The sequence below is a fragment of the Protopterus annectens genome, chromosome 2.part0 (assembly GCF_019279795.1).
Source record: "Protopterus annectens isolate FY-2018-M chromosome 2.part0, PAN1.0, whole genome shotgun sequence".
In the NCBI taxonomy this organism is placed as follows: Eukaryota; Metazoa; Chordata; order Ceratodontiformes; family Protopteridae; genus Protopterus; species Protopterus annectens.
This window is the reverse complement of record NC_056728.1, coordinates 1,627,945,728-1,627,958,452: the sequence shown is the minus strand read 5'-3', so window position 1 is coordinate 1,627,958,452 and position 12,725 is coordinate 1,627,945,728. Positions and strand designations below refer to the sequence as shown.

General features: G+C 33.8%; 1 protein-coding gene across 1 annotated transcript in view; it reads right to left on the bottom strand.

The window, feature by feature from the left end:
- Positions 1–4,836: 4,836 nt before the first annotated feature.
- The window catches only part of LOC122792861 (peroxidasin homolog), a 1,756,079-nt gene continuing 1,748,190 nt past the window's right edge, over positions 4,837–12,725 (bottom strand). The window contains exon 9 of the mRNA XM_044060419.1: positions 4,837–5,023. Within this exon, the coding sequence (XP_043916354.1) occupies positions 4,837–5,023 (187 nt within the window). The remainder of the gene's footprint in view (positions 5,024–12,725) is intronic.

Genomic DNA, 12,725 nt, shown 5'->3' with positions numbered 1-12,725 from the left:
ATTTTAATAAATAATCCAGACTTCAAGAGAACAGCAAATGTGGCAGAAGCAGAGTACATCACATAGTAATGTAGAATCTTCTGAATGAACATCACAGTGTGATATAAATCAGTCATGGAGAAAGTTCTGAAGCAGTCTAGAGTAGATACTAATTCCAAGCTCTTCAAATTGTGTCTTTACTCAGCAGAAAATGCATGAGCTAGATTTAACTGCTGAATACCTGAGATTTATTTACTTTTCCATTTTTAAACAGGACAGTCCAGCTGAGCTGACAGCCTCACATCAGTGGAGGATTAACATTAATATATGTATTCATGAATTAACATGTCAACAGTCATTATATATGAAGCGTAAAGTAAAATAAATTCAATTCAACATACATAATATGTATGGTTTTTGGTTCTGTTTGTGTAAACAAGAAAGGAAAGCCGGGTGTGAGAACATTTAAGAAGAAAGCTGTAAAGTGGAACTCCATGCGAGGTAATCCTTTATAAGCAGATGCATTGACAGTCCACATTTTTCATTTCTTAAGGAGAAATGACAGCATACAAGAAAAAATGTGAATGGGTCCAGACATTATGAAGACTTTATTCAGCTGCAGAGCATTGTTTCCTGGAGGATTAATTAATTAATGCATTCATTTATACATATTTTGTTATTCAGGTAAGATATTTGGTCCACATACCCTTTTTCAGCCATGACCTGGGCCGCAATGGCAAAGACAAGAACAAGTAAAAAATACACTTAGGGTCACAAAGGGAAAAAAAATGACAAAAGAAAACAATACTGCAGCTAAGGCATTTGAAATATATGGCAAACCATCTGCATTTCAATTAATTAACTAACAAGGTAACATAGCAGACAGGTGGAATGTAGAAAATGGATTTAGAATGGTAACTGGCAGAAAATCCTCAAAACATATATAAAATATGAAGTAGAAGGCCTGTAGTACAGAAGTGGGAGGCAAAACCTAAAGGTAAGAGACAATTCTAGGAAATACTAAGTTAGCATGCTGTATCAGGAAGGTTATTTTGCAGAGACAGCAGAATACCTCTAATTATGCACAAGGTAAAATCTTAAAATAATTCCTATGTAATAGAAAGAGACTGTGAGAAATATTATGTAGCTGGCATAGCTCTCCAATGTCTAGATTTTTGCCTTATATTTTTTGTCTGTTTCTAAAAAAAAAAAAAAATTAAAATAAAGTCATCTAGCAAATCACTGAGGAAAGAATTCACTAAATACAAACTGTTGTTTGGCTTTTCCCAGTTAGGGATCACCACAGCATAACTCCAGTCCGCTAATGATTGGCAGTGAATTTATACAGTGTCAAGTTGCCAGCCCAGCACCCAACCTTCAAAGAAAGCACACCCACACACAGTCACACCTACCTGCATGTCTTTAAATTCACTCAACCACAGGGAGGACATGCAGACTTCACACAGAAGGCACACCAGCCGGGAATCGAACTGGAGAGCTTCTTGCTGTGAGGCGACAACACTAACTGCTGCACCACTGCGGCCTCTCTGAATTCACTAAATAATGACATGAATTTGAGTTCCAGACTTTGTATCCTTCAGAAAATGCATGGTGATGCAAAAATCTACAATTCTAACAACTTTCAAAGTGTATAATAGCAACATTTTAAATCTGTCCAAATGAATCCCACCCATTATTATTGACATTTTCCAGATTTCTTGAGGTAAAAAGTTGAGAGGTATATGCACTCAGCACAAACAAATGCATTTCAGCAGCTTGCAAAGTGATGCAAGAAGGAATCACTTTGCAAATATATTCAAAAGAAAATTGAGCAAACACACACACACACACACACACACACACACACACACACACACACACACACACAACTCCTTCAAGAGTGAATGATGGCCCTGCTGCCTGTTTGCTTAGTTGTCACCCAGGTGAAGGATTAGACCATAAAATTCTCTCCGAGGGACTGAGTTTGGCAGGGGGTGGATTTGGCATAATGGTTAAAGTCTTGATTGCATAAACACAAGGTACAGGATTTGATTCTATCCTCAGGTTATTGGATACACTTAAAATGGTCCTATTGGGCAATTAGCCTATTATTCAACAACGAACCTCTGAATCTATGAAAAGGCCCCCTGAATGGTCAGGAGGGAACAATTATATAGACTTCAAGGGGTAGTGCATCAAAAATACAAAATAAACAGTTTGAGACACCTTGAAACTATTGGACAGTCTGTAGATGGCAAATGTTATTTATGTATTTATACGTATTTATTATAAATAAATAAATAAATAAATAAAAATATTTCATTTAAAATTCTTTCATTTTTAAAATAAATACACCATTTCATGTTTAATTTTCCTAACTCAAAAAAGCCCCCTGAGAAATGTATTCTTTCTTGGAAAGATGTTCCAGCTACAAGTATGAGAGGAGGAGTTATATTGTTGTGAAAACGTTAACAAAAAAGTGGAAGGTAAGGGCTTACAATTTGAACTTCATCCTAATTGCAAGTGGAGTAGATGAAAAGCCTGTAAAGGTAACAGTGCGCCATGCTTCTGCATATCACATGAGAAAAAGCCCTGATGGTACTTTTCTTTTTATCCCTTAAAATGAGAATGATAGAACAGCACCAGTAATGGAAATATGTTGTAATTGTGGCAAGCCTAGATTAAAAGCTCTATTTATTTCATTACTTATTCTTAACAAGGATGTAGGGATCAATGGAAATTACAGAAGATTAAGTTACTGAGCTAAAAAAATCGAATCAAAGAATGTGAGTTTGGTGAGAATTGTAAGGGAAATAGACATGACCTTAGGTATGGGAATATATAAACAAGTGGCATCATAAGCACACAGTTAAAGAAAATAACTGAGGAAGTGGGAGAATGTGTCTCAGGTGCAGAAGGCAGTGGGTTCTATTTCCACCTAGGCAAATGGATTGCTGACACTGCAGTGCTGCATATGGGACATTCTGCTCTCCTGAGTGTGTCATCCTTCAGAAGAGATACCAAACTGAGGCTTCATCTGCCTACATTTGTTGTAGCTCAGGAGGATGTAAAAAATCCCACAGCACATACCAAAAAGAGTAGGGAAAATTCTACAATGTCCTGGGCAAATTTTCCCCTAATAGTATAAATGCCACCTTGGGTCTCCTCTGAAAAGTGACTACTAGCCTTGTGGGCTAACCTGGTCAACAAAGGATACATAAATTAAATAAAAATAAACTATGTGTCAAATAATGAAGTGAAAATGAATCATTACATGGAAAACTATGTTACAATAACAACAATGATAAAGGGTGAAGGTGTTCCATAGATATGGCACAGTAGTATATTGATGAAAAAAATGACAAGCATTACAGCAATGTAAAGAAGTGGTGCAAGAAAGCATCACTTTGCAAAGATATACAAAATAAAAAAAAATGAGTTAATTGTAAGCAATGGAGTAAAAAATAGATTAGACAAAGAAGCTCCAATTTAGTAAACAAAATGATTTTACATAAACACTGGTACAAAGCATATTATTATATCAAAAGTACTCTGATAGCAACAAAACCAAAAGATACTAATAAATAAAAAATATGGGTGTATTGCTAACATATTCAGGACTCCAAACAAAGCCACTGCATCAAAAGCTATTGACGTACGAGTATAAGAACAAAATGCACAATATATTATTAATTCAAATAGCAGCACCACATAAAGACATTTTTTGCCTATTATTTGGGGTTACTGTGCTTGTGAGAGGTAGGGTCTCGTGAAGAAATATTCACAGTGTACATTTACAGAGGGAGCCTGCAGAGGAACAGCCATACACTCTGCTGAGTCATTTCAGTATGATTAATCCACTAGAGATGAATAATTGAATAATAAGACAGCACTAACTATTGTCTTTAATTGATGAAGTGTGTAGTTGAGTTCATTGCTTCATAGACATGCACTGGGCTCATGACTAATGTGGCCCTTTTAGGTTTAGCCATGGTAGTTGGGTGGTGTGTGAGAGAAGAATGCCAAAGAGACTGAAAAGTGAGGTGCACAAAACTGATGAAAAACAGTACTTCTGTTTGGTACAGAAACCTGGTCAGAGAAGGCAGAGCAGTTGATGAAGCTAGAAGTGATGGCAAAGAAGTACCTGAGATTGGTGGTAGGATGTCCTCTGTAGGACAGATGAAAAAATGTCTGAAGAGAAGCCAAAGTAATTCCAACTGCAGAGAAAGTCAATGAGAGCTGGTTAGGGTGGTTAAGACACTTGTGCAGGAAAGCAGAAGAATATTTGCTGAAGAAGATTTGAGACACAGAAAGAAGGCAAGAGGAAATGACCAGCAAAGAGATGGATAGATTGCATTAGAGGAGATTTGCGACAGTTAGGCATGACTGTTGAAGAAGGCAGGAAAGTGGCCTTGAATGGAGATAGATGGCAACAGATATGACACCCTGACTCCATGTAGAAAAATTGGATAAAAGGGGTTGTTGCTGATGGTGATGATGATGATGATCTGTAAATTACAACACTACCACGTAATGTGTTCTTCCTTATACTTGAGTTCCCTTAGCTCCTGTTGTTGTATTGGTTGCCCTTAATTGATTCATCATGTTGAATAATTAGCAATCATCATTTAAACTTTGTATTTCCCTTACTGGTCTCAGATTCAAAGACATTCATATTTCTAGTGGTACTACCCTTCCAGTTAGCTGTTATCACTCCTATCCCTGTCTTTTCCATCAGTATTTATTAATCATCAGTAACATAATGTTTTTCTTTGCACCTGCTTAGATACATTGATTTTTTTTTTTTTGCACAACCTCTGCTGTTCTGTTTGAATATCTTTATGTTATGTATCCTAGTCATGAGGCAGACTTACTTGGGGAGCCAAAATATCTGAGTAGCACACCATCTGTCTTAGTTTCTCCTGCTACATTCTTTGCCATACACTGATAGGTGCCCTGGTCTGACTCTTGGGTGTTCTGAATCATAAGTGTCCCATCTTCCAGCAAATTTAGGCGTGTATCATCTTTCATGTCCAAGGAATTGCTAAAGGAGCAGAAATAAATAAAACTTAAAACAGGAAATCAAAGTACATAACTACATATATGAAATCAGCAAACAGCAAAATTTACCCAATTGAAGGTAAATATGTAGAGAAAATATATCAATATGTTCTACTACCTGTTAATAATTCGCTTGGGTAGTACTCTGAATCATTCATTATTACATGAAAACCTATTTCCCAGTACAGATTTCTTGACTACTGGAAGAGTAGAGTTTGAATCTATGACAAATTTGGTGAGTGGTAGGATTATGTATACAACCATAGACTGCAAGTGGATCTTCTAGCTTTATGCTCCACCAATCAGAAAAAATTGTAGTACTAAAATAATGTCTTATTTGATAATATACCCAACGGTCACAGTATATGCCACAAGTGTAAAAAAAAACTACTCAGTGCAAAAATATGGGATCTATTCAATGGAAAATTAAATGCAATGACCTGCAAGGGTGCAAGACCAGAACCCCTGTACAGACGGTGTGGAAAGATTTGACTCCCCTCATGAAAAATATGAGTTTGAATTCAGCTTGAAAATTATTTATTTGAATTCAAGTGAAATTTAAACTCACATCATTTGTAGTCCTATCATTGAATCGTCCTGATAGTTGCCTGCCATTCTCCAATGCTACTTCAGTTTTAGTGCTTTATATTTTTATATTATATGGGGGCACAATATAAAATAAACAAAGAAAAAATAATAAACATATAGATACTAATATGATCATAAAAACAGAAACATAAAAATAAAAAGACAAAACAAATAATACAAACAATAAACAATCAATGAAAAAGAAATGAACCATAGATACATCACTTCCTCAATCCCTGAGGGTTGACTAGGCATGAAGTCCTAGCCATTTTCAGGAAGTTCTTAGTTTTAGACAAATTATTGACAACTAATCCATATGCTGCCAGGAATGGTGCAAATGACTATCTCCAGGTTTGGCTTTGGCTGAGGGTACCTTCTCTCTGAAATCCAAGCAATACAGAAGGCTATTTGATTGATTAGACAGTAAAAACACTATACTGTCTGGAAAAAAAGATCTGAAGTTCTGGGAAAAGTGGTAATCAAAGGTACTGTGATCTTTTTTCAGTTTCTACAAGTGACCTATACTCTGACCTAGCTAAACTTATAATTTTCAGCAAAGTTTTTTTTTTATTCACCTATTTTTGTTAACCAAGAAATGTCAGTTGTGAAAAGTCCATTTTTGATGGAGGTCTAAGGAGAAAGTCTCCATATATAACACATTATGGCAATAAAATTCAGTAAGGCAAACAATGTGCAATTATATAATATGTACAACAATTAAAAGAAGGCCTTCAATAAAATAAAGGCACACAGTCAACAAAAGCATAAGCGTACCAGTCTTTAACAACCCAGGACTGTGCAGACATTGATCTTAAATGCATTTTCAACTGCATATCTAAATTCAATAAATATACTTTCACTTTACTAGAATATTAATAGAAAATCACGAGGCAAAGAGGAAGACTTGATAAAAGTTAAGCAGAGTAGGTAAGAGAGATAGGGATTGTTAAAGAAAGTAGGGGCAAGTTAAGAGATGAAGTACATGTAAGGAAGAAAAGAAAAGGAAAGAACAGGAAGTGAAAACATAACAGGGAAAAAGTAACGCAGCGGTGGGAAGTGATGCAGGAAGGAGGTGGGTAGCAGGAGTTTAGGGTCAGTATTCAATACATGAGAAATATTTACTAACAGTCATAATGGCAGGCAAGTCATATGAAATCATATTTATAATATCACTGTGTGACTGCTAGACATTGAGATAAGTTAGTTCTATATATAACTAACATGAGGAGAGAATGCAGAGTCACCATAACTGTTGCTAATTGTATATACCTTCAGTTGACTGGAATTAGAGGGGCAGAGGCAGTCACTGGGAGCATGCAATCAACAGTATAATAAAGCACAGAGCAATGAGAAAAAAAACAGTAATTGTTTACCTCACTAAACAATAACTTGTTGAAGGTGAGAGTGTATTGGCATTTAAGCAAACAATAGTTCTCTAAAGGCTGAGTATTACAGGGAAATAAAACATCAAAAGGTATCATGATCCCCAGTTCCTGCAAGGTCCACTATTTCCCTACAACACACACCTTGCAGGACACTACTGTATTTAGAAATGGGACTATCTGGTAACTTGTTTGTATTTATTTAACACATATCACATCTATCACTTAAAATTCAGTATTTTCAAAATCAGCATTATAAGCTTTCAGTATAATGAGACTCAGTCAAATGAGTTTTCAGTATTTTAAAAAATAAGTATTGTGGTCTCAGTCAAATGAAATTTAGTATTTGGTGTTTTCAGTCATGTGAAGTAGATCCATGTAAATACATAGACAGATAGATAGATAGATAGATAGATAGATAGATAGATAGATAGATAGATGATAGATAGATAGATAGATAGATAGATAGATAGATAGATAGATAGATAGATGCACACAACAGTAAGGTAAAGTGAATCAACTTTCTATATTATTTTTTATAACATCATAAACTATCTAGCGTAATCAATATTAAATTAGATCTCATTTGAAGATATTTTATTAGATATAAGTAAATTTTGAATAATTATTTGTTCTTTGCTTCTTTTCTTAACCATAATTATTTTCCACTTATAGAGTTACTTTGATTTAACAAGCAAACAAAAATTAATTATATTCATATATATGCATGTGGATTCTAACTTGAAATTGAAAGGCAGATAGCTAAAGTGTTGTTATTTGTTTCAGTATGTTTTTTTTTTTTTTAGCTGGGTCTTATAGTTGTGTGTGTCTGTGTCATGAGCAACTGTTGTGTTTTGCAGGATGGGTTGCTCTTTGGTACTGTGTTGGTGGTATAGATAATTCTTTGGGCTGTATGAGTTTCTGGGAGCTTGGTTGTATGCTGGATGGTTGCACTTTGTGTTCATTGTTTAAGTAGAGTTGCAAGTGATGTACTTTTTTTTTCTGTTTCTTTTTTTTTTTAACTGGAGTTGTGGACACATGTAAGAATGACGGCTTAAACAGAATGTCTTGTGTGTGGAGAGAAGTCTTTTTGCATTGTGACATGTGGGCTGGCTTTCCTTGTCTTAGATTTCGCAAGCAAGTTGATTAAGAAAAAAATCAATGCTAAGCTCAAGCTGTACCTAGAGCTTTTTTGGGCTGTGTTGTAGCTTGGGTTGTCTCTGTGTCTTCCTGCTGAGGTTATGAGATAGAGGGTCCTTTTTTTCTCCCTTCTTCTCTTCTTTTGTCATTAGATTACATCATTATTGTGTGGACTGTCGAGAGGGAAACTAGATGGCAAAGTAATGATGTCATGTTTGTGGGTCAAAAGTTATACTAGCAGTGATCCTGGTATAGCATTATTTAAAGTGATCTCTGACTTTATTTACAACATTTAAGCTAGTAATATGTAAGACTATAAGCACATATCTTAATATTTTTTCATAACGTTTTTGCACACTAAAATAAGTGTGTTCCAGACTAACTTCAGATCTTAGATTTTAATCTGTTTAGAAACAATATACAATATAGTTCTGTTTCATCAGTAATCATATAGAGAAAGATAAATTACAATATTTATTGGTTTTCGTCTGAAAAGGACATATGCTTTTAAAGAAATAAGCAATGCTGATACTTATTGACTATATATGTGGTGAGTATGTTCAAACTTTTTTTCTTGGAGAATATAAGACATTTTCTTTAGTAATAATCAGCATCTTCTGCAGTGGTGCAGCGGTAGCATTGTTGCCTCACAGCAAGAGGTTCTCCCATTCAATTCTGGACTGGAGTGCAGGGAGAGCTTTCTGTGTGGAGTCTGCATGTCCTCCCCATGGTTGGGTGGGTGTTCAAAAGACATGCGTAAATGGGTGTGTCGTCATTGAAGGTTGAACGTCAAGCTGGCACCTCAGCGTTTGTGAAAATCTACTGCCAATCATTAACGGACCAGAGTTCCGCTGTGATGACCCCTAACTGGGAAAAGCTGAAAGACAACAACAACAATAAACAAATTGCTATCAAAGATGTATAGGTCCTAAACAGGATGCATAAGCTTTCTTGTCTTCATATTAAAATTGTACCACTACCAAGTATACTACTGAATGAATGAATTTTAGATAGTTGGGCTCTGAGAATGGTCACAACAGTTGATTTATGAGCTCTGAAGAGTCTAGCAAACTATGTCTCATGTCATTGCTAATATTAATTTCATTTGCAGAAATGTATTATATAATTCAACAGTTCATAAATATATTCAAAACCGCATTTATGTTGAATTCATTCTAACCAGTCACTTGTAAAGTCAGACATACAAATAAAAGCTTTAGTTATTTGTAGATTGGCAACATAGATTTCAAAACAGTAACTGATGCAATGTTATACTTGAAAACATAAAGACAGAAACATAATTTTATATACCTAAAGATACAAAGTGAAATGCATAAAATATTACATATGGATGAATTGAAACTGTCAATCCAATATGTTGCATATTACAAGATAAATATGAAAGGTCATATTACTATTTTATTCATAATTGACTGCTTTTTACTCAACTATTGGAAATCCTCTCTTCATATTAGTAATGCATTTATATTTATGTCATTGCTTAAGTTAAGATACATCATTACTACTACTCATTTACATATGTTATATGACTAATTGTACATTGATTTATTACAAGTGAGCAAGGAGGAAAAATAGAAAATTGTTTAATTAATAATAAGAATAATTAGTTTTATTTTATATTAGGGAAGGGAAGCAAAATATTAGTATATGCTATATTTCAGTAAAGAACTGATAGATTTATATATACATACTTGTAAACTGATGATTATCTAATACATAATAAGAAGAATAAAAATTTATGAGTTACACTTTTGTAGGTAATAACTGCTGACACAGTAATAGTTGTAGGTGATATGGTTTTTGAGGTCTAGTTAATTTGAATTGTGTGTTCTCCTTATATCGCTCTTTTAAGTGCTAAATGTAATTAGAGTAACAAGATTAATATTATATTGTTATCTTTTATTTACATATTCTTGAAACACAAATATAAAATAATAAGCAGTATATATAATTCATTAGTCAATATCTGTTTAATAAGTAACCTTTTGTATGACAAACTAAAACCAAATGGGGAACACAACACTGAAACTAGTTAAAAAACAAATTATATGAAATACCACAGCAGCCAATTCTTCTAAAATGTATTAGCGCTTTCGTCCATCCACATTAACCATGAAGTTCTTCAGATACAATTTGATTACAAAGTATCCATTTTTAAAGTACTTGCCAAAAAAAAAACAATAATGACGTCACAATATCCTTCTCTAAAAGAGACAGATCTTAACAAACATATCTGTAAATATAAACATATAATCAAATATGATCAAACAGCCCTAAAATATTATTAATTCAACCCAATAAACCTAACAATAATAAAGAACATATAAAAATAATAAAGTATACCCAATGCATATATATGAAAATATATATTAAAAACTAATTATATATTATGTGAATATAAGCCTATCTTGCCAGAGCTTTTGATTTAAGAATACAAGCTTGTGTACAGTTCTCTTTAAGTGCTGGGTAGGCAAATACATTTAATTTGAGCTGCCATAATAGTTCTCTTTCGATAGTCTTAATGGCCATGGCCCGTCCCTTTTCTTAATATGCTCAGTTATTACATAATGAAATAAATGATCATGATTATACAAAATATGTTTGGCTAGGGCATTATTAACATTGCTTTTAACAATGTTATACTGGTGTTCATATATTCGTTGTTTAAAATACCTCTCCATTTTGCCTTTATAAAATAGAGGACATGGTTGACACCTAGCTAAATAAATGACCCCCTTAGTCTCACAAGAGTATTTACCCCTAATTTTATATATATTGCCATTAATCATAAAGGAATTAGTGTTATCCACATGTTTAAAATGTGGACATCTTCCACATTTCCTCATACCTTGATTAAATATAACATTTGTCCTTGTATTCTTTAGGATCATTTTAATATTTAATCCTCTCCTAAATACAATCCTAGGGGCATCTCCAATCTTAGTAATAAGGATGACATCTTACTTAAATAAATTCCAGTTTTTATTAAGGACATATCTTATGAGTTGTGAATTAACAGAATGCATAGTAATAAAACTAGTCCTACGCTGGAAATTAGTCTTCAAATCTTTAGATGGCTCTAATATTCCCCTCTTTTGGTCATTCACATGTACTCCCTTACCCAAAATGGGTTTAAAGTTCCCCCTCATTCTTTTATTATGGACTTCAAAAATAAAATCATCAACTAAAGATATTGGGTATCTCCTCTTGATGTACATATCCTTCAGTATAGTTGTCATTCCAACACAAAATCCTCTAATAATGAAGTAATCTTGGCTGCCCTCACCAGCTGACCTTTTACAATGGCATTTCGCTGGTGAAATGGCTGGGAACTATCATAGTCTAAGAATGTATTTGAATATGTTGGTTTTCATTGAATTCTCCCAAGGTATCTATTATTGATTCTATCCTTCTTCAAGTATACATCTAGAAATGTTATTACATCATTCTCAAATTAGAAGGTAAATTCCAAAAATGAAGTGGTATTATTAATTTTTCCAACATATTCCATAGCTGACTAACTGTTACCTTTCCAAATGACAAAAATATCATCCAGGTACCTTGTGTACCAAGAGAGCTTATTCAAAACATTCCTGTCCTTAAATACAAATTCTGTCTCCCAGTAGGCCATGGCTGTATTTGCAAAACTGGCTCCACTCTTCTGCAGAAAGTGTTCATTATTACATAAAATAAAGTTAGTACTGAGGACAATGTCCATCAACCTCTCAATTAAGTAAATTTCACTTTGATCTGCTCCTTTTAGGAGCAGGAAATCAACTACCCAGTTTATCCCAATGTCCTGTGGGATAACAGTGTAAAGGTCCTGGATATCCACTGTTAAAAAATTAAATTCTGGGTCAAAATTCAAGTTATTAATGCCCTCTAAAAAAACTCCATGAATCCTTGCAGATTTGAATTTGTATGAGTTTAGCTCTTAAAGAGGGGGTTAGTTTCAGGTGGAGACTTTAGAGGGAAGATTTGAAGAGAGATGCTAGTCAAATATGAGGTCTTAAACTCCAGGGATTGTGTGGTTTAGCTTTTATTTAAATGCTTAATATTTCAGTTTTAACTACTTATAGTTTGGTGTCTATGAACCTTAATAATTTAAGCTTGCTTGAAAATCATATACAATCACTTTCAGTTGTATTTGCAAAAAAAAGTTATGTTTTAAATTATGTGATGTTTTTCTCTTTTTTCCCTATACTGGTAAGAACACATGGCTAACTATACTTCTCTTGGTGAATTGTATATGAAGTGTATTTCTATCAATGTAAATAGTTTGACTAAAAGTTGTAAAAGGGGGAGTTTAAATAAGTATTTAAAATTGTAATGCCCGAGTTGTACTCTTACAGGATATGCATTTAATAACAGAAGATATTAATAGACATAATACAAATATCTATATAGTATTTGTTAGTTCTCACTATAAACAAAAGAAAAGAGGTGTTACAATTTTATGGGAAAGCACTGTATTAATGCCTAAAATCATAAATATATACGATAATAAATCTGTGATGTTCTGTCTAGTAACTTTGGAATTAAATGAGAGACTCT